Source organism: Myiozetetes cayanensis, unplaced genomic scaffold, assembly GCF_022539395.1.
Source record: "Myiozetetes cayanensis isolate MyiCay16 unplaced genomic scaffold, myiCay2020 scf20-37, whole genome shotgun sequence".
Taxonomy (NCBI): domain Eukaryota; kingdom Metazoa; phylum Chordata; class Aves; order Passeriformes; family Tyrannidae; genus Myiozetetes; species Myiozetetes cayanensis.
This window is the reverse complement of record NW_026087412.1, coordinates 8,117,593-8,140,848: the sequence shown is the minus strand read 5'-3', so window position 1 is coordinate 8,140,848 and position 23,256 is coordinate 8,117,593. Positions and strand designations below refer to the sequence as shown.

The following is a 23,256-nucleotide window of genomic DNA, read 5'->3' as shown; positions in this document are numbered from 1 at the left end:
ACAGATAGTTTCTTGTGCTGCCTGAATTTTAGGACACTTAGAAGAGTTCACATGAATCACAAAAATAAGAGTTCACATGAATCACAAAAAATAAGAAAAATAAGATTTACACTGAAGCTGAACATTTTTTAAGCAAGCAAATTTACACTCACTTGAATCCCAGCTGGACGACACACTGCCTGCCCAAGAATCCCATAGATTTTCTCTTTATCTTCCTCTGCAATGTTGTCTGGAAGCAAGTTCTGAACCTCAGATTTTTCCCGGGGCAGCAGACGAACACCTTCTCCCTGGCTGCAACAGTTAATGAATTATTGATTCCCGTTACATGGCTATTTGTAGAGATACTGAAACCATTAAGACTGTATATATAGAATTCCTTGAAGGAAGAAATCATCTGTATCTCAGAATTAAACTAGCTACTTTTTACAGAGGGCAAGCAATCAAGAGAATATTCATTTATCTGCTCAAATACGACTTCAGGCCACAAACAACAGTAATCATAAATACAAATCTAGGGTTTATCTCAAGAAAACTAATTGTGCTGCATAAATTCAAACACATTAGGATGAATTTACCTGGCATTATCAACTACTTTCCGGCCCCATCTGTAAGCCCAGCTAGCCAGGGCTGCCCAAGACTTGGCTACTTCAGGTGCCTGTACTGAGGACAAGTGATACAGCTGGCCCAAGATGAAGTCTGGTTCTCCAACTCCAATGTTTACTGTGATAGCAGAAATAGACCAATGTAAGTTCTGGTGTAAAACCCACTTCTAATTTCCTTAACACAGAAAATAACACCAATACATTATAAGCATGTAATATTTTTTCAGCACACTTAGTATCCCAGGGTGTAAAATCTTACACAGTGAAATTATTTTTCCGTTCTGACACTGCTGCAAAACAAAGCAGTTTTCATTTGTTAACCATCAGTGCTTATACTCTACAATTGCTTCCTCTTTTGCAGAAAGATGGAACTGAGGCAAGGAACTCATGATCTCCAAAAGACCACAATGCTTCAGAGAGCAGAATTCTATGAAGTACCCAGCGCAGTGTGGTTGTGCTTATTTGTATATATATGTATAAGTTATTTATGAAATCCATGCCTAAAGAAAGACAGAATTTATCTTAGCATTTAAGAATAAAGTCTGCTGAAAACTGGGAGTCAAAGTACATTTGCAGCAACAGCAGAAGTGCTCAGATTAAGCACAGATTAAAGATCACAAGAAAACCAAGGTCCTTTTCACACTTATCAGAGCCTTCAAAACAAATACTATCCATGCTTCATCTGAAAGATCTCATTCAAACTTTAGCAAATAAACAAGCTGAAAGCAAACACACATGGGACAAAAATTGATATCCTCTCCAAAATAAATGCATACCAGTTTCTTCTTCAGGTCATCATCATCTCAATAAGAAAAACGTTACAGAACTATGACAGAAATATTAAGGTGTTTGGGTTTTTTAATTGCATATAATTACCTATTGCAGAAAAGACACATTGTTTATATCTGTATAAGGAAAACAAATATGAGTGATGGAGCACTTAGTCCTTATGAATATAATTGGTGCTATCCTTCAGTGGAATCATCAGTAACTAATTTAAAAAAGAATAAGGAGGAGAAATCTACCTGTAGATTCACTTTCAATCCTAGGATATTCTTCTTCGAGTGTATTAACAGCTGGGAGATCAATCAAATTATATATGTTTTTAGACAAGGTAGACAGACCAGTGTGATTCTGCTGCTGTCGAGCTCTATACACTTGTTTCAACTGTCCTGAAATCTCTTTCCATTCTGCTTGAATCCATTTAGCCAGTGTGAGAATAGATTTAGCAACTGCATATTCGGCTTTGGCAGATTTGCAGAAAGATATGGCACAAGAACTCAGCATTTCCATGGCGTGTGTTGACTGACCTGCATATCACGAAAAGCAAATCTTCAGTACTGTGTTAACATTATTCAAAACACTTCTGACATTCAGTGTATTCAGATACACCTTGCAGCAATGTATTCTTAGAAAGAAAATTCTCTTTTGAAGTTAAAAATTACAAGTAAGAACACAATTAGCAAACACTCACCTGCTGTGTATAACAACTTTGTTTTCTCAATATCGAGTTCAGGACCCCATTTTTCATCTAACTGACCCGGTGCAGACAACTTCTTGAAGTGCTGGACTAAGTCCTGAGCAGTGGTGGTTTTTCCCAGCTGAACCTCACTGCACTGGGCCAGCAGCCGTGTGGCCAGGGCGATATTTCCTCGCTTCCGAGCAAATTTTGCTGCTGTTAAGCCCAGTTCCATCAGATGGCTCTTAATTGGGACTGTTGGTTCTGAAGAAGAAAGCAAGACATTGTCAATAAAATCATTAAACTATTATCTGATACAGACAGATAATTTCTGCCCAATGTATTGTGCACAGGGCCATCAGTAAAAAGTTTCTCAGCTCTCTTATTTTTTGACATCTCCTTCAGAAATTGAGATGATTTAACTTATGCCTAGAATATTCACACACCCCCTCTGAAACAAAAAATATATCCATAGATTATCTGCTGGGCAAAAGAGATTTCTTTCCACTATAACCATTCTTCTTAGCTAATAAACCTACTTGTCCCCTGATAGAACTTTTCTCCTATTACCTCTTATTACACTGCACATTTAAATGGCTTTCGTGACTGTTTTTAAAGACCCATTATTCATATTGCTGAAGTGTTCAGAAGTGAAAGCATCTGAAGTGCGAAGAGATGAGCAAGTTAAGGTGTTATTAGGAGAGTACAGAACTGCTAAACACTTCAGAATACTTTTTTTACAACACTGTCTATATATCACAGCAGTAATTGAGACAATGAGCTGTAAAGCAAGACACACAGAGGAGAAAACCTGGTTTTTATAAAGTAATCCACCTAAAATAGAAAAAGACATAGCTGCTGCTTTCAGCAGACAATTCAAGTGCAAATTCTACATTTATTTTTCGTAACACCAGAACGAGAGCTTACATACCTTTAAGTTTTTCCATCAGTTGATTCTGGTACACTGTGTACCTCAGTGCATGCATCCATGGCCTCACATCGTGCTGTTTGCATGACCTCAAAGCATCATTGAAAAGAGGTACAAGACAGTCCTGAAGAGGCACAGAAGTTTCATAGTTGTCACAAGAGACAACTTTACTACAATGTATTTTCACTTATTAAAAGCAAAGACCATTTTAGTGCAGAGGAAACATTTTTATTTGTATTAGTAGTCACATTTGTCATTAACTAATAAAACCTAAATATGCCTTATGCTTGATTTTGAGAGGACAACACTAAGAATTTGCTCAAAATCAAGTTGAATTCTTTTCTGAACAATGTGATTAGTAATTAGAACTAGATCCTTCATACTGGGTGGAGTCTGATGTTTTAACTGTTGAAGTGATTTTTTTGGTAGAATATTTTCAAGTTGCTTTTAAAGTAAATTACACATGTTGCAGGAATAAGTATCTATCAATGTATCTATCTAAAGAAGAAATTCCAACAATTCTCTAAAAGGCAACCACCAATAAAACTTCAAAAATACTGTAATTGAAAGAGTTGTCATATTTATAACTACAGAAAAATCCAACTGAGATGTAAACTTCAAAACCTGGGTCAAGGCACACTAGTCAACTAAATGAGGTCTTTTTACAGTATGATTAACAACTGTCAGAACAATTAAGGTGTGTTTTATATTCAACACCCCACAACATGACATGGAGAAAGACATTACCCCAGTTTAGCTTTTAAAGACACAGACATACCTCTGATGTCAGCCTGTTGCATACAGTGTTTTCCAAAGCAGAAGAACAATACAACTGGAGAGTGCTCAACACTGGTAAAGACTGAGACACAGTGAGTGTAGAAAGTCTCAAAGGTCCAATAGCAATACGGGATGTTTGCTTTAAGTACTTGATAAGATTTCTGAAATAAAAGGATCAGAACAGTCATTTTTGTTAACTAGACTTTAAGAGGAAATAGTGATATCAAAATTACTGAAGAAAAACCAAATTCAAGATCTTTAAAAAGATAAGAAAATCTTGCACTCTTACACACAGGTTACAATACTTTAGTAATAAACTGACAAGAAGAATTACTTTATCAGCTAAAGAGACTTGATAAACTACATAAAATCCAAGTTAAACATCATCTTATTTTTCCTCAGTAAGCTTAAAACTCACAATAACTAGAACTGGCAGCAAACTACTACAGATGCTGAAGCTTTACACAAAGTTATGTTTAACAAGCTAGAACAGGTTTTCACAGTGTATTACATTCATTCATAGCACATTTCAACTTACTCAGATATTGACTGCCACTTTTGCTCCTGGTCTATGTGGTTCACAGCTGTTGCCAGACACACTGAACTTCTCAGAAGCTGTACTTCAACTGCTTTTTGAAGTTCCCTTGGATCAGGACTTAGCGTATTAGGAAGGAGCTTCTTCATGTCTACATGGAGATTAAACAATTGAAACCAACTAGAACTGCCAAATTTTATCAAGTTCAACTGTCTGAGAATACATTTTTGACAGTAAGGAAGTTTGGAAAAAAATCCTTTTAAAAATATATATTATATATATATATTCATATTAGAAATTCATGACAGATTACTTCTAAACAGTCACATTAACTCCAGAAAACACACTTGCACCAACATTTAGGATGACCACTGCCAATCACGTTGAAGCTTGATTCATAAAGGTTATGGTCAGTGTACTGAACACAGCAAACTGCATTCAGAAGTTTCAGCCTGTCATTTACAGAAACAGATAAATGAAGAAATATTTACTTTTGTATTTGACGTAATGTTAATTTATGCATTTATACCTATTTTTTCTTTGGATCCGCCTGCAAGCAGGTTGATATTTTCTCCTGGTAATAATTCTAGTTGCTCAATGCATTCAGTAAGCTGTCCAGACTCAAAGCTGCTCAAAGATCTGAAATTCAATGTTTACAATTTTATTTTCACATTTTTTACTTTACTCCAGTTGCTAAGTATATTATACAGCAAAGATCAAGACTTACTTCAATCCTAGAGCACTTCAAATGAATTCTAAGCAAAAAAATCCCAATTTTAAAATAGATCAATAAAAGACACTAGTACTATACCAAATGGATAAATTCAGTACTGAAGTGAAAGGAAAGAACAGCTCTCCAGCTGTGAAGCTTTTCCTATTACCATGTAATCCTCTTCTACCAGAGTCTGGAAGTCAAAGTAAACCCAAAACTTTTTCTCCCATCTATGCACAAAAAAGTTTCATGGCAGAATTTCATGAAGCCACAGTTTCAACTCCTCAGTTTGCATGAAACCAAGAAAGCAGAAATACTGGAGTATTTGCAGGTCATAAACAAATTCATATTGCTTATGGTTTTACATTGCTTAACAGCCTGAAGCAGCAAATTTCATATCCCCCTCCATTGTTCTACATTAGAAAATAATTTGGGTATTATAGATTTTACAGAACTACACAAAAAATAGTATTGAAAAGTTGAGAGGTTTGATGTCTCAGAATACAGAATATTCCAGTGTTCAATATTTTTGTTACTATCCAATGAAGGAGGAATTGCCCAAGGATCTAGACTAGAAAAGAAACAAAAATTCAGCATGTGAAGTCTCTCCTTTCTGCTAAATTATTTTGATCCTCATTACTACAGGGTCTCTTAGCCTGTTCAGGGTCAGAAGAGTCAAAGTCCTGTTCATCCTCAGGAGTTCTCTACAGGATTTTTCTCATTAGATAGTATCTTACTTCCAGTAATTATCTGAATGAAACTGAAACCAGTCAAAGTGACAAGACCTCTGCAATGGTACCACAAGTACAGTGGGTTTAGTTTAGAAAAACACAAATACTCAGAAATGACACATTTTCACATCCATGACAAGCACTCACCCTCCTAATGAATTGAATGCACAACTGCAATAAGGAAAAGGATCACCCCTTTCTCTGACAGAAGCACCTTTTCAGAACTGCAAGATTTTATTTCACTACTTTCTTCTATGCTTTTATTTCCAAGTCAAGAGATTTCAGCCAAAAGGATTTTGCAATGTTTACCACAATAGTACAGGGATGGAAAGTAATCAAGTTGTCAAAGAAGGACCCTTAAACCCTGAGGGACTATTTAATGTCCAATTTTTTCATGAACCAGACAAATATCAAGGGTCAGGAAACAAATGTACAAGCTACAGTTCTAAATTTCACTAAAAAAAGAAACTAAACAACAAAAATTAAGCAGCCAAGACCGCTTCCTTCCTATATTTTGTACATTAAATTAATGAATTAAAATATTTAAGAACTGTACCACTGAAAGACATTTTACTTGCTGCTATTATTTAAGTTGTCCAAAAGGATGCATCTTCTGCTAAGAGAAGCAGAATAAATTTGGTATATTTTTCCTTCAGTGAAAGATGTTTTTCTTGAATACTAAGAAGCCTCAGCAGCCAGAAAGGCATAGTAACTATTTAGAATGGTACTACCTCTTCACTCATCTGTAAATATCACAGCCAAGTTTCCACCCTCCCCAGAACACAGCTTTCTTATTTGCATGCCTCTAATTTAGAAACTGAAATTTTCTAAAATCCTTGTACACTTTCGTATTTCAGCTCTAAATTAATGAACTCCAAGGTACTGTTGAATAAATTGATTATATCCTTACTTTATGTAGTTAAAATCTGCTTTCAGATTGATTGAGGTATTACTATTGCTTTTCTTCAACTCGTGGACCATATTTTGCCACTCCTGAACAGCAGCCCAGTCCGCAATGGAAATGTAACATTCACATGCCTTGTTGCCCAAGTAGTTTATAACTTCAGGTGAAGAGTCACTTGGCTTAGTCAGGACAGTTTTTCTAGTTTCTCCTGTGAAATGAAAAAAAATTACCTATAGACACACTTAAATTTAAATTTTAAAACAGCAATTCTATTACTCAACCATAATGTCTATGTCTTTGGTGAAGAAAAACACTTAACTTTTTAAAAAAAATCAAATAGTTACACAATGTCTACAGTATTCTTCCACTGACACTTTTTCTAAGAAAAAAAGAGAACCTTTTCAAAAGGTAGGTTTGGAAAATTTTAGTCCAGATTTGTACAGAAACATCAAAACAGAAAAAACAGAACAACTAAATTAAGAACAAAGAAGATTCTTTCTCAAAGATGAAACAGAATACTGTAACCAAATCTTAGTTACAAACTTCTGAGTAACCAGTGTATTACCATGGTTGTATCACCAAACATTCTCATTTTATGTACCTACATTTACAACACTGAATTCCTCTTAAAAAGCAAAAAAATAAACACTGACCATTCAAGGAATGCTTTGGGCTGGCATTATTCACACTGTTTGAATTGGCCAACTTCAGAACAGTCTTGTCAAAGCCTGTGATACAGCAATCCACTCCCGTCATGGAGCACAGGTGCTCCTGGTATTCCGCAGTTGCTTTTTCAAACCTTAAACAGTTTAATATTTTAGTCGGCATTTTAAAGAACCAGGTTAGGGTTTTTTTTTTGTAAATAGACTATATTTTAAGCATTTCTTTACCCCAATACTCAAAACGTTCATATGTCACCTTCACCAAAAGAAAGGGATTAATATAGGATACAAGTTTACTGGTTGAATTTTCCCATTATAGCGTTAAGATAAAAGCTTGTCCATTAAAGTTTTAAAGTCAACTTCAAGCCAAGTACAGACAGAAGAAAATAAATTTATTTTATATTTCACTATCACTCTCTTTACCTGAATGAGTAGGATTGATTACTGACTAAATACATATTATTTACTACAGGATTGTAGAACTGGTTCTAGGGCAACAATTCACACCCTTAACTTGACATTTCTGAGAAACTTCCCACCTATTACAAAACGGCACATGATTTTAAGAAATCTTACAAAAAAAAGGAAAAAGATAATTATAAATCTAAAATCTTTGGGTTTGTTTGGGGATTTTCACATAGAAGGCAGATGTCAGGTGTCCCTTTTTCGTTTCATACAGAAGAAATGATGCATTCCTTTAAGGAGACAAAAACACCAAAATGAAGGTACACCCTATCTGGAACAATGACCCACTTATTTGTATCTGTATCCAAAGATTCTACTGCAATAGAAGTAGAAGCCACTTTTTCAAAGCTGAACTAAAACTGCAAAGCATGTCCCTCTCTTGGCAAACTGAGGCAGGTGTCCAGATAACACATGGGTCAGAACTTTCACAAGAAAATATTTAAATTAATACTATTTTGCAATAGAAAATTAAATACAATATGAAAACAGCATTGCTGTGTACGAAAAAACTAAGAAAATAATTTAGGAACACAATTTACATTCAAATCCTGGTAATTTATTTAAAACTAACAGTTAAAATGCCTGAAAGTGCTGGATGCATTAGGTATCTCTGAAAAGATACAATGACTTTAATTGACATGGAAATTAGATCAGCAGTCTTGACTCATCTCACAATTTAAAAGACTCAGAAATAGAACTACCCATAAGAAGGAGAAAACGTCCCAGTTTGCAGCATCCAGTTATTTAAGAAAACTTACCGCCCTTCTGCTTGTTGAGCTACAGAATTGATCCAGGACAGACTCTTCCCAACTACAGCAGAAGACCAGACAGCAATACCCTGAATAGCTTCAGGACAGTGAAGCTCACACAATGCTTCTACCAGCATCATAATTGTCACTTCCAATTCATTTCCCTAAAAGCAAAGCAAACCAAAGGCGTTATTTAACAAGACCCATATAAAACAAGAGCTATACTTGAAAATGGTGAAGCAGTATTTCATTACAAGTATCTACAAGTGCTCCTCATATCCATCCACTGCACTGCTTTTGGAAAAGCAGGGGAGCTAAGGTGACAGTATGTATGTGAAACCACAGCCTGAATGTCAACAGTTAGCAATCACTATGTGATGGTTTACACCTATATGAGAATTGATAAAGGAGCACGAAGGAAACAAGTATCTATCAAGATAATATTTAGGTAAATCAAGTCACATACTGAAGAAACTATTCATCCTTTTCCAGAAGGCTTTAACCACTTTACCCATTTATCCCACCCCTGCACTTAGCCTGCTAGTTACTCACAGAGGAAGGATACCCTCATGATAAATCCCCTTCCTCCTCATATCCACAGATCAGCAAAGCCATTACACTACCATAAGCTTGGGAAGGCCTCATACTAGTGCAGCAACACTTTCACAAGGTTTAACCAGGACCTTCTACTTAAAGGGTTCCATTCAATCTGTGAATTAACAGTAGCACTCATTGCTGTGTAGTATTTGACCACACATGTACAGTACATCCTAATATTCAGCCAACCTACTGTATCCAACCTACAACCCCAGAAGTCTGTCAATACAAAATTAAGAGTTAAAAATGTTAAATAACACATTCCTTTACGTACCACTTGGTTTAATAACAACTGGTTGCCATAGTTTAGTTCTTTTACGATACAACGGGAATATTTTTGCAGAATCTACAGAGTTTGAAAAGAGAGTACCTGAGAGATACTATTATTAGTTTTCATTTCTGTGAGTAAATCAAATCCATGCCTGACTGTCACAGCAGGCTGGCCAGCCAGCAATCCAACTCTCATGATGGAAAGTCTGATCCGCGTCAGCCAATCCTGGCACGTCTGACGATTAGTATAGAAGAACGTCCTGATAACCTTTAAAGACAGAAGAAAAGTTCCACAACACCATTCTTCTCTACAAACCAAAATAGTTACAATAAGTACTTTATAATAATCAAAGGCAGGAAGGTTTCCTTTCTCCAACTGAGAGATGAAGAAACGGGTAAAATTCTGCATCTTTAATTTTATTAATGCAGATGGTCTGGAATCACATGTAGCATCCAACTGGCCAGCTAAAAGTCTTTAGATGAACTGATTATAAATTATGTATTACTGTCATGTCAAAGTCTGGTAATTAAACAGCTTATTTCAACAGGAAGAATATTTTACAGTTAAAACTACACAAAGGGGTATGTTGCTTATAAATAATTACTGCATCTCTCAGAAAGCAATTTAAAGCCTCAAATAACTGTGTTACTTCATAACAGAACTGTTGACAATCTACAAATAGGAGACTGCTACAAATCAGAGGTACTACAGAAATAAAGCCTGATTTAACATGTTCTCCAGGAATAAGCCCAAGTCAAAGCCAGACTTTTTTAAGAGTCTCAAACTTTGTTTGAGAAGTTCTGACATTTCACAGTTAAGAACTGAACAACCCTGAAAACACTGTTCACTCAGCAGAAAGTCCCAAGTAACACACCAGCACTGTAAACAGACATACCTTGGGTGGGGAGGTCAGGGCATTGGCACATCCTTCATATGCATTGTACATCAACTTTTCTAAGTTCTCCAAATACTGCAGAAGGAGAACAAGCCTAAGCTGGTTGCTGCTGTGTCCTTCATCATTGTCTGCAGTAGTCCACTGGTTGACATCTTGATCAGGGTTTAACGTATGGGCTGCCAGGTTCCTAATAATACCTACACATTTTATCAAAATGTGGGGGGAAAAAAGTTACCAGACAGTATTGTATTTAAACACGTAAAGGATAGAAATGCTAGTTCTCAAAATCTGTCAAAACAGTATCTATCTAAATTAATCTAATCTATCAAAACTAACAGTAATTATACAATATCTTTAAAATCTGTAATCACTGAAAAATAAAGCCATTATGCTTCTTGCCTTGAACATGAAGACCTTAGCTTCACAACCTTATAAAAATCCCATTAAAATAAACTGGGGTTTCACTTTACCTTCAATTGTTTGAAATGTATCTTGGGCTCTACCCAGAGGAGTTCGTAACTTTGAAAGAACAGTGAACTGAGCTGCTTCCCAAACAGCCCATTGCCAGAGCACAGCATCAGTCTTCAACAGGTTCCGAGGAATGGTTGGTTGATCTCTCTTATCTAGTCTTTGACAGCTATAGAACAACCTTTCTAACCAATTATCCTTCCTGAAAGAAAACATCACTACATTAACACAAGTTCATGTGGTAACAAGTTTATACCGCACACATTTCAGCTCCTTGATTGCTCTCAAACCTCTCACAAAATTATTTCCAATCAACAATGTACACAGGCAAATATGTCCAAAAGGTGTGTACTTAAGGTATTTATAAACACCCAAAAAAAGACTGAAAGTAAAGCAATGTAATTTGTAAAGATAATTACAAATTCTAAAGTAAACATAACTCAGAATTGTTTGCTATAAATTCAACATTCATGGATTTCAGTTCTACAAGAAGTTCTTACCCAGTTCGGTGGAGGTTTCCATACAAAATAAAACTGATGACATCAGAGAAATCCTGTGGGTGGAATGTATTACTCGGAGATTTGCTCATATGACTTCTTATAGCCAATGAAATTTCTTGTATTTCTGTGTGGGTACGGTTACTGCAGGAAGAGAGGGAAACAACCCATGCTATAATGTACTTGAATAAACCAACAAAGTTGTGCAAAAGAGTTACACAGACACACATTATGCAATGACTGGAAATAAGAATATACTTGGCTGTGAAGGCAAGGTGCCTTCAGAGTTCAGGTCTCCAAGTTAAATTGCAGGACCTAGTATTGCTGAACATGGACCTTACAAGTATTCACATTTGCTTCAAGAAGTGATACACAGCTTATCAAATTTGCTAATTAATTACTTTGCTACTATTTTCTGTTCTTAAACCTCTAAAAAGGTAAAAGATAGCAAGACACTTCACACTTTTTGATTTTAAATTGAGAGAATATGATGATACTGCACTGGCATTATTTTTCAGGTAAATGTCACTGAAGAAAGAAACTAAATCATTCTTTATATTGAAGTTCAAAACTTACCTCAACACAACATCTAAAGGAATTGACTTCAGAAGTTTCCCAAAAGCTTGTCTTACACGAGCACCGCTATGTACGAGTTGAACACGACACACATCAACACATCTGCAACAGCAAAAAGGAAGGTGGTAAGATCTCCACTGACAGCATAATTCAAATAGCATACAGATTTCTGTGCAAGTACCTTTGTAAAAGGTCATCTGGAAGGGAGGAAGACAGGGCATGGAGGCTACTACATGCTTGAAGACAGATGTTCACATCTTCCAGAAGTGCTGAATTAAGGAGTTGAAAGAAAAAAAAGTTATTTTTGCTGGAATTAGATAACTCCTGCATTACTCTGGTTGTGGCACAGCATCTAATGACATTTTTACAGCACAGCCAGTAAAAGGAGATACAGGCTTTAAGCAATAGTTTTCATTTCATTTACTGATTTTACTATAACAAGTAGGTGTTTAGTAAGAAAAAGTCACTTGTGCTACCAGTTTTAGTAACAACTTACAGGCCTGTTTTAACTGCTGACAGATAAATCCTTCTGATCTCCACACACTGGCAATTATAGATTTTTTTTTTCTTCTCATTGAAATACATTAAGGCAAAGTTAGTAAATCCTGGCCTTGGGAAATTACTGCTCATGCTAGTACTATGCTACATCATAGGCAGGATCCATTTGAAAAAAATCATCAAGAGAGTGTAAGTTTTTGCACAAAACAAACTCTGAGCATCCCCAAAGTAAATGAAACAAGTACAGTTGCTGCTATCAGCAGGATAAGGCCACCTATGTACTTAATTTTTGAAATGTAAAAGACAGGTAAGTAGAAATATGAAGTATCTTACTGTTTGCTAAAAGTCCTTTACAAAACTTATGAAAAGATGGGAGAGAAAATAACGGTGCATATGTTTCTGATTTTTTCATCAGGAGAGCCACTTCCAAAGCCCATGTCGTAAGTAGTTTCCTTCAAAAAAACAAGAGTATTACTCACTCTACACAGTTACAGAAAGGAACCTTCCAACATAACTTCAAACTATTTCATGTTACAGATCAGTATTATAACGTAACTCATTTTTTAAACAAGATGTTTCACAACTTGAAACATGTCCCCAGCTTTCACAGCCTTGTGGTAACACAGGGTGGCAACTATTGTAAAAGGACACTTTCAGTGAGCAAACCCTTTCTTTCAATAAAGTTTGATAGCTCTGCTTTTACAGGATAGAACTTAGGATGGCTTAAACTCTTCTAGCTTTCAAGTATAAAAACGAGAAGTTACTTTTCCCATGAGTATTTAATTATTAAAGTTTAAAAAACCCTAAATATTTGACTAGTTAAATTTACCCCAAGTTTTACAGATAAACATTTTCCTGGTTTCCAAATTAAGGCATTCTACTGGGAAATGAAAAATTACCTCCTGATTCATAAAAAAAAGTTAAGTTACCTGGTATCTTGTGTAAGGTTATCCTTCTTAAGCAGTAGCCCCAAAAGGTTTAGTATGATTGAGAAATGTTTTTTTGTTGCTGTGGTTACAGTACTAATAACTGCTCCATCAAACAGAGAGGGAGAGGAAGAACTGAGGCTACTGGATATGAAATGGTCATGTCTGAAAAGGCAAGAAAAAGCACAAAATACAAAACCACCCCAAGATTAGGGATACTTCCTTGAAGTTTACAGGAGGGAGGAGAAACACCCCAAAAAATTGCAGAATTTCAATGTACACCCTCACAGTAGCCACACTATGTCAAAATCCAAGTATTTTGATCCCTAGCCCAAAAGAACAAAGCCACAATTTCACATCAGTCCACGCAGCCCAGTAACCTGTTTTCAAGTGTCTGGAATCCAATGCTTTGTGAAAAATTATCAAAACCAAGACATGTACAGAATAACAGTTAAACTAGTATATTCCCTTACTTTGACAACATTTTGTATTAATAAGGTCATGTTTACATCTGTTGTTTATGTCTTATCAACTATCCTGGATCTCTCAGTAAGGAAAATCGTAAGTAAATATTCCTTCGTAAATAAATATTCCTTCCCTATTTACTTTCAGAAGAGTCCTGCCTCAGTTATCTTGATTCCAACACAGGATTTCTAATCTGCCTTTGAATAAAAGGTCAACTTTAAGCCAGGATATGCTTTCCTGGTTGAGATACAGCTTCCCTGCAACTAATGAAAGTACAAACCCATCAGGGAAGTCTGGGCAATAGTTTGATTGAAGTTGAAGCTTATTTAAATTTATCCCTTCAACAACATATTCTTCTCAGATCAGTCCATCCTAGTGCTCTTAAAATACTGATGAGTTATTAAACTTCATACCTGGAACAGTGGGAATACAATGTATAGAGCACTGCATACTGGACAGCAGGGAAGTGAACTGCTATGTCACCATGAACAATCATCAGATTTTTACTCAGGAGTGCAAATACAGTCGGTGAAAGGGCCCACATCTAGAAAACAATTGCAACATAGGCAGAGAAAAATAATAAATAGGAGCTATTTTTAAGTGTAGTTTCCATACCATTAATTATGTTTTGCTTTTTCCCACGGGAAATAATTTAACTCCATTATTTTCTGACCTTAATTGTAACAATTTTCTTTTCCCTTTTTAAATAGTCCATTAAAAGCAGTTCATGTTTTTATTTGGAAAGATCTGGAAAAAGTATTTTCACATGACTGATATACTACCAAAGGACACACTATCTGCTTTTATCTGTCTTGATTTTCAAAAGCAATTACTATGATAATCTTAGAATCAATCCATTAATAACCTTGTAAGATGCTCTTCTCTAGAAACTGCTTTCTGTTATTCACCAACTAGAGATACAATCCACCGATTACGTTTCCCTTAAGTTTTTCTATAACAAATTAGAAGACAAATATGATCATTTTAATTACTTGTATGTGCCCTACTGATGTAATACAATAAAGTGTATTTTGAGTAATAAAGTACTTTTTACACTTATTGCACAACTGTCTGTAGAGTTTTTACTCACCCCAATTAATGAGTTTTTAGCGTTTCCAATAGTACTTAGAGCACTGAGGTCAAATATAACAACAAACTTAGCATTATCCACATTGGATATAAGCTTCTTGAAAGAGTCATGCTGGATTTCAGAACAGGCCTCAGGAAGGTGTAAACTATGGAGAAGACTATTTAGAGCACAGGTCATTTCTCCTAAAATCAACCTGTAAGCAGTCTCCAAAACAGGAATGTTCTTCAGGCTCAATACAGCTTGGTATACAGCAAGGGCTGCTGCAACAACCTTGGGAATAAAATTACAGTAATAATTGATTAGAGTAAAATCATAAAATATACTGATCAGCAATAAAGAATTTAAAATTACTCTTCTTTAATAGCCTGGTCTGGTGCACACACCTATTTTCAGTTTTCTGTAATTAAGTACTTACTTAGAGCATCTATTAATTACTTTCTTGATCATCCACCTAACACACTGAGTATCAAAAAGCCACGTCAACCAAGGACTTCTGTATCAGGAACAATGGCAAACTTACCCATTCCTTATCAAATCTAAAAGCTAAAACCAAGAACTAGCTATATCTGTCTTTTCAGAAGTTTCATAGATATATAGATTAAAAAATATATTTTAAGATGAACAAAGTTTTACAGCTTAACATTCTAGGAAATTCATGAAGGCTGTTGTAATATACCTGTAGAATTCACTTCCTCTTACCTCTTTCTCTTTATGATAACGAAGAACAAGTAGTTTAGACTCTGGTATAAATAATTTCTCTACAAATGATGATGGTAGTTTCGTGTTTATTTGTTCAACAATCTGGGAATAAAAAACAAAATTATAAATACCTTTGGTAACATAATAAAAAAAATCAGGTAAAGATTCATTAAAATACTGTTTTTCTAGTTTGTATACTCTATATCCAAAAAAAGTTTCCCAGCAGGAAATTTTCAGTTATTTTCAGGCTTTAACAGCACACTTGAGAGGTGTGTGATTAATTTAGATCGATGTAATATTTAAGAGTTTGTGGCCTACACATTAAATGCTTTTTTGAAGAAGTCTGACTTTCCAAGTCATGGTATAATTAGATAAACAGAATATATTAAGCACTACGATTCTGAAATTCACCAGGTGGTGTTAACAACTGCAAAGGTCAGAGAACTGCATTGTCCAACAGGCAAGCCAGACACAAGAAAAAAAACAAGGGAAAAACCACCCAAAACAAGAACAACAGCAAAAAAAACCCCACCAGAAAACACAAATACTCAGGCTAAAACTAAATGCCACTTCATCAACAAGCCAAATTCCTAAACAACTCAGCAGCACAAGCTATACAGAAAAACAGCATTTATAAGAGGAACTTCTTGCTTATGATCAGGAAGAATTGAAAATATTTATCTAACACCCATCCAAAAAAAGGAAGGTAGCTTAGAAGACTATATTTTTCAATGCAAAAACCCGACAATAATAAAAAGCAGGTACAAACCAGTGTCAACAGATTCAGGACTGAAATGACATAATCAGTGCCACAAGTCTGACAATTTTCCATTTGATCTAATCCATATGTGATGACCATGTCACAGTGTATGGTCATACTTGGATCCAGGCTGCCAAGTAAAACCCCAACACACTCGTTGGCAGCTGTAAGTACTGCTTCAGAAAAGAATACTTGGTTTGCTGCAGTCACACATCTCATTACTCTGTACAGAACCTGGAAAATTAAAACCATAACTGAATTAAACTCCATTAAAAAGAGATGCTATTTAATTGTATTCACATCCATTTGATATCCTGTCCCATCACCTACTCTTGGTCAATTCTGCTCTGAATAATGCACATCACAGCATTACACTCCAGAAGTGTAAGAAAAAACAAACTTTCAATTGCTTGGGTTCCAATTCAGCTGAAGACCTCTGAGACCTAAATTCATTATTCACAATTCTGTTCAGTTCCAACAGAACTCCTCTTGCAAAAGAAACTAGCTTGAGTTTTCTTGAGACAGACTAGTTTCCTCACAAGAATCCTCTGCAGATTAAGATGGCAGTTACATAACTGTCTTGTCTTTAACTGGGAAATCCATACACTTATTTATCCAAGAAGTTGTGTCCCTCACAGAATTCTGCAAGGACATAAATTCCAGTTGTGCAGTCATGCAGTAACAACAAGATTTTGACTACAGGTATTTTTTTTCTATCTCCCCTTCCCTGTTACAGAACTATAGCAGCTACTTAGCATACTATGTAATATTTATTTTGAGTTTACACCATCCTGTACTATAGAACAAGAGGAGTTTCCTATCAGATTTGAGAGATATATTTTCAGTATGAATAAAACCCTCACATTTTATAAAATCAAACTCATAATCTGAGTTCAAGTTTTTATAGCATCATATTATCTGAATAAATAGCAATATGGTTTCAAAGACAGATAACAAGCATAAACTTAGCAACATGAAGTTAAAAAGCCTAAAAAAGTTCATTTCTGCTACGTCATTCCCATGTGCCACTATCACAATCTATACTTTAGTATTTAATAAAATTATTGTAGCATATTTGAGAAAACAGGTTAACTCAAAGCTGAGAATATGCATATTCATAAAAATCCATAAAACCTTAATAAACCTAACAATGAATAGCATCGTTATATGGTGATAAATCACATCAGCAACAAAGAAATACAAAGAAAACCTTGAGTTCTTACATCAGTTACATAAGCTTCTGTAATTGGTGGTCCTCTGATGGGGCTGAAGCGCTCCCCAATGCTCCTCACCACGGTACTGAACACCCGAAGAAGTGCAGCCAGTTTGGGCAGCGACACTGAGGGAGGAGGAATATCCTCATCTACTGATTCTCCAGAAGCCACGTGGCTGAGGTCCTACAGCATACAAGTTTTATGGATCAGTGCATATCATTAACGGTTACACATGGATAAAAGATCAAAATATGAGATTGAAAATACATCATCACCCGTTTTCCAGACATTAAACTGTGCTATCTGGTTATGGATGTATTTCTCCAGTACCTCAACTACACATACATACACAGGTGGGATATAAGCACACGATGACCATGAAGTCACAGAGCGGTAATGAGATGCTGCTCATTACTTTAGCCACTGAAACAGAGTACTCTGACCACATCTTGTGAATTAAATCAGAGGCTCATGGAGTTCCTGGTCCCTGGAACATGATCATCCATATTGCTGCACTGTTACAACAGTGGTCTGCACACATTTACCACCCTTCCAAAAAATCCCCAATACACAAACTGGAGTCGATGTTGGACTGGCCATTCCCATCGCACTGTTTACGAGCAGCTACGTTGACCTGGAGACTAAGAGTTTACTAACAGACTACTTCATGCCAGCTGGCACCAGTGCCTGGGAACGTTCCCAGAAGTGCTGATCTCATTAGTATAGATGTAGCCTTGGTCTACCCCACTGTGAGATAAAGGCACACTAGCTGGAACCACCTCTCCCATGACTTAAGTTCACACGTTATCTTAAAACTCTTCTGTGACTAAGAATACACACATTGACCAGTTCAGCAGACAAGCTGATAAGCAGTGATTTCCTGCACTGTTCTATGAATCCTGACCTGTGAAGCTGCACCATCAGAAGCCCTGGTGGACATGTAAGTACACTGATCAAATTACTGATTCTGCTTGGAGTGAAACAGATTCTGCCCAAAGTACACTTTTACCTAAAGGCTCTGCATGATAACATATACAATACAGTATAATCTAGCTACAGGCATACATAGATATGAGCACATACACCTTAAAAGGCAACATTCCCCCCCAAACCTCCTCCTTTAATGACATCATCAGATAAACTCTATGCCCTGTTAACTAAGTAAAGGTTACAAACTCAAAACAAAGTATGTTAAATAAATATAATTTAGTTTTCCATCAGTTCCTGTTACATTTTTTCCTGCAGTCCTATAATCTATTACTTTTTTTTAAAAAGAAAGGTTTATCATTAGTCTACAGAAACATTAAGATTCCCTCTCTCCCCCAATAGTAACTATTTCTGAAAAAACTCTGAAGTTGGACAACTAAAGAAAACACCAAGGGAAGACCATGTCTTCACTGAAGCTCTTTAAATATGAAGACATTCCTCTTTGGTCAACTGTTTTTATTTTTATTACAACATGATCTTCAATTAACAATGGTTGAAAGCCTGGCTATGATACCATTTAAGTAGCTCATGAGGATTTGTGCAGAATGGTCTTTGTACATGCATTTAGGATGCTCCATAATTTGTCCTCTTTTCCCCAGGAGAACTATGTAATTTTATTTTCTACAAATTAATACCACCACAAGAATCACAGCTGTGGAAAACCGTAACAGTTAACTCAGGTATACACCATGAAGTCTTGTTTACCTCAGCATAAGCTTCCATATCTTCCAGAAACTGACCCAACAGTGTGGTAGAAAAAGTAAGATCAGCCACCCAAAAGGGTTCCAGGCTCTGCAGCCATCCTGTATAAAAATATCAAGCCAATTAATACAGGGGAACAAGGTAACATACAAATATTAAATTTTAGTTGCATACTGCTGAGGGAAAAGATGCTCAGGTAAGAGAAGGTTATCCGCATGAAAAATTTAGCATAGCTTGTTTTTAAAACATAAATAGTATTTCCCTCTTTTGTCCTTCTGAAAAATTAATTTTATGGTTCAGACCTGCCCCACAGTAGTTGAATGTTAAGGACAGAATCTAGGACTGTGACACAAGAAACATAACAGACTTGCTGTGAATAACTTTCAAGACAGCTGCTACAGCTATAGAAAAGTTTCCCCTTTTTTAAATGCCAGTACAGTGTCTTTACCACAAAGATGTTCTAGAAATACTTAGGAGAAAATATATCCTTTCACAGAGAACATATTAAGACCTATAAATTTATTAAAAATTGTCATAAAGCTGCACAAAACTATTGACGTTTAAATCGACCCTGATTAAAGCATCCCATTTTTCCAGATTTAGCATAAAATGGCAAATGAAAATTTACCAAAAAAGTTAGGAACAAAGTCTCTGGTTATGTAGCCAGAAACTCAGTTTGATTTTATGTCAACTTCCACGTTAGTGAAACCAGCCCTGTGTGAGTAAACCCACACCATTTTCAAGCCAGAGCGAACTACATGAGCGACTCTGGCCCAACTTACCAGACACTTGTTGCGTCAGTGAAGGTTTCTGAGTGTGATCGATGTGCCACCCAACCAATATGTCCACTGTGTCCTGGAAAGCAATTGTCAAAACAGACTAATTAGCCCATTTGCTGCACCAACATTTCTGTTCAAGAAAGAAAATACAGAGCGCAAAGTAAGCTCACCCTAAAATTGGTGCTGAAAATGTGTGGGTAGCATCGAGACACCAAAAGGATGCACTTGACACACTTGCACAGTAACTCTGGTGTATCAACATTTTCTAGGATGGACTGCAGGCTGGTCATTACAAGCTAAAAAGTAAAGCAAAGCCATTAGACATTTCCCTTCATCAAAACAGCAAGTGAGATCTAGTCAGCGTTGAACACACAGCAAATTACTTTGATTCAAACAACAAACAACTCAATATCCTTTCTGCAGGAAGTCAAAATGTGAAAAGAATCACATATTCTGCATGGAAATAATCCCTTTCAAGTGGGCATTTGCTTGAAATATGGTAGACCCAGGTCAAAGGCTTGGGGACACTGTTTTCTTCAGTTCTTTAGCCACAGAACAACTAAATGGTTTAAGTTTCTATTTCTCCTGCTGAAGTTTTTTGGCTCTGTGAGGTAAATATTAAATTGGAGCACAGACTTGGACATAGCTGTTCTACACCCAAAATAACAGACACTAAAACTTGAATGAAGGTACCACATTCTGTCTGCACATATCCTACTCCCTTAAGACATATTGACAATTCAAGTTAGAAATTGTAAATAGGAAGTAGCACAAAGCAATAAAAGGTTGGGGTTTGTGTACCATTCCACTTGAGCTCTATTTTTGGTCTCAACAGGATTCTTCTTCTTAGATCTGCTATAAATACTAAAAATTTGCATCACAGTATGTATCATCCTACAAAGTGCTTTCTAATGTAATCAGAATCAAAAGAATCCCATTCAGAGTTCCCTCTCAGTCGTAATTATATTTACTTATTATGTCAATATAGCATTATTTATTGTTCCTTCCAGTTTAAAAGTTCATTCAAGCATTGCACTGGAAAAATCATTAAAAATCCTGTTTTAACTTGTATTTTACCTGCATTAAAGATGAAAAGGCTTTCTTTTCTCCTACAGTCTCTAGTGCTTTGTAGGTTGCACACAAATAAAGAAGTTTAACTTCATCTTTTGTGGATGAACTGAATTTGCTAAAAATCCACTTAAAGATCTTCTCAGCCTCGTAGCTCAGAGAAGCACAAAGAAGGCCAAGACAGCAAGCTCCTTCCTGTCTCAATTCTTGAAGCAATTTGCTACTGTATTTTTGGGAAGAAAAAAGTAAAAAAACTTGGGATCTCCAGACACAACAGCAGAATAGAACAAACCATGAACAAATTAAGGCAATTTTCTAAAGCAAAAAATATATACATCAATGAAGCTGCTTCTCTCCTTCTTAATAGCACCAGTGATGAAGCCAAAATAAAATTCTGTTAAATATTATTTCTGTAGAATAAGTCAACTTCATAAAAGCATGCAGCAACTGTGCTGGTCTACTTGCAACACACTATCCAAGGAAAAAAATTCTTAACATGCAGCTGACTCTGGGTAATAACATCAGACCTAAGCACCAAAAAGCTTCCCCACACCTGAGCTCCCTCTGCACATGCTCTTCACTGGATGTAAATGAATCAGCTTGTAAAAAACCTCAAGTTCAATTTGCAGTTACACAATTACAGCAGTGCACTGCTACACCCAGCTGATCAAACACAGCTGAGACAAACTTCACCTTACCTGTAACATCAAAGCCACACTGGTGCATTCACCTAGACATCTAACAGTATTGTTGATATGCCTGTCCCCCAATTTCAACCCGTTCCTGCAATATCACACCCATGCAAAACTAGGGAATTACTTCCTGTCAACCTTTTCCCTTCTCCATTCCACTCCTATACTGAAATCCAAACCCAGTGGTGTCATTTTTCCTCTTTAAAGCCTTCAAATTGCTTAGGTTTTCCCAGCTTACCTTTCATTGAGTACATCATGAATGGCAGTCAGGATATTATCCAGTTGTTTAACTAGTACCTGTAATATAAGATACATAAAAGATATCTAGGCATAATAATGGCCCAACACTGTCTCCACAATAGGTCCTGTTTACACCCACATTAAACACATCACTGCCAATTCTGCTTGCCAATAGAATGCTATTATGCTTTCCAAGGCCACTGCAGACTAGCATGAACTATATTAAGCAATACTGCAATATTATCCTAGATGTTGTATATAATATTTATTTACAGTAGCCATGCAAATACACTGGCAGCCTGCTATCAAGGTTTGTTCTAAGTTTAGTTCTTGCTGATAACATTTCATCACAAATATAAGACTCACCATACAGCTCATGAGTAGTGTGTACTGCAGATCAAATCTCTTATACTAATGATCAATTGTATCACCAGAAAGTTAAATGGAACAGACAATACAATCTGAATTATTAAAGTTTCTACTTAGGCAACCCTGAATTTCAGTGAAATGGAATACTATTTTGGGGATGAAACATGACTGACAAACCAGTGCTTCTCAGTAAACATAACAAGAAATACTCGCTTTCCTAATGTGTACTAAACCCACACCACATCACTCAGTTGATTGCAAAATCATACATTAGGTGCAGCTGTGTAAGATTAACAAGAAGTTTTCTTGACAAGTTAATAAAAAGGTTTGTTCTCTTTTCTTAAAGACATTTATCTTTAACACAGTAGATGTTACCCAGTGTTGGGGTTTTTTTAAGATTTGAACACCACCATGCTTTTGAGAGTGGGGGAACAGAGAGAGGTCCACATGTTTGGCCTCTCAGAACTCAGAAAGACATAATAAAAATGTGTCTGGTATCTGCAAAAGAGGCTACAAAAGAGACAAGATAAGGCATCAGTAACATTTAGAAGCTGGAGCACAATGCCATTAGATGACAAGCGACTACTGAAATTTACTACTTCGTTGAACACACATTTCAACCCTGAGAATGAAAAGAACTCTGTTAAACGACATTTAATAGTGTCAGGAACTGCAGGAGCTATTTCTAGATTAAACACTGTCCATTAAAAAGTTTTAGATTTGACATCATGGACATCACTTGACATCTGATCATACTTTCATTAGTGAACTCAGGGAAGTTTAAACACAAGTATTCTGGTGACAAACTTTTAACATCCTGACCACTACCAAAGTTTGTCACCACTGAGTTAGACATTAGAATGGCAATTCCAGTATGTTCTGAGAGACCAACAAACCCAAATAAAGTGCAGTTACAAAATGAGAACAAAACCTGGAGAA

The 23,256-nt window shown here is 36.1% G+C and overlaps 1 protein-coding gene across 1 annotated transcript in view; it reads right to left on the bottom strand.

Annotated features, from left to right (window-relative positions):
* Positions 1-23,256, bottom strand: part of SMG1 (SMG1 nonsense mediated mRNA decay associated PI3K related kinase) — a 61,117-nt gene that overhangs the window by 19,834 nt on the left and 18,027 nt on the right. The window contains exons 5-33 of the mRNA XM_050317852.1: positions 21,947-22,005; positions 21,026-21,239; positions 20,119-20,244; positions 19,952-20,024; positions 19,173-19,270; positions 17,490-17,663; positions 16,276-16,500; positions 15,507-15,608; positions 14,808-15,077; positions 14,131-14,261; positions 13,256-13,417; positions 12,660-12,778; positions 12,010-12,097; positions 11,829-11,930; positions 11,256-11,396; positions 10,758-10,957; positions 10,288-10,484; positions 9,492-9,659; positions 8,534-8,688; positions 7,302-7,447; positions 6,655-6,856; positions 4,831-4,940; positions 4,305-4,452; positions 3,768-3,927; positions 2,993-3,113; positions 2,077-2,325; positions 1,628-1,912; positions 576-720; positions 153-291 (exon numbers count right to left, since the gene is read on the bottom strand). Coding sequence (XP_050173809.1) covers positions 153-291; positions 576-720; positions 1,628-1,912; positions 2,077-2,325; positions 2,993-3,113; positions 3,768-3,927; positions 4,305-4,452; positions 4,831-4,940; positions 6,655-6,856; positions 7,302-7,447; positions 8,534-8,688; positions 9,492-9,659; positions 10,288-10,484; positions 10,758-10,957; positions 11,256-11,396; positions 11,829-11,930; positions 12,010-12,097; positions 12,660-12,778; positions 13,256-13,417; positions 14,131-14,261; positions 14,808-15,077; positions 15,507-15,608; positions 16,276-16,500; positions 17,490-17,663; positions 19,173-19,270; positions 19,952-20,024; positions 20,119-20,244; positions 21,026-21,239; positions 21,947-22,005 — 4,509 coding nt within the window. The remainder of the gene's footprint in view (positions 1-152; positions 292-575; positions 721-1,627; positions 1,913-2,076; positions 2,326-2,992; positions 3,114-3,767; positions 3,928-4,304; positions 4,453-4,830; positions 4,941-6,654; positions 6,857-7,301; positions 7,448-8,533; positions 8,689-9,491; positions 9,660-10,287; positions 10,485-10,757; positions 10,958-11,255; positions 11,397-11,828; positions 11,931-12,009; positions 12,098-12,659; positions 12,779-13,255; positions 13,418-14,130; positions 14,262-14,807; positions 15,078-15,506; positions 15,609-16,275; positions 16,501-17,489; positions 17,664-19,172; positions 19,271-19,951; positions 20,025-20,118; positions 20,245-21,025; positions 21,240-21,946; positions 22,006-23,256) is intronic.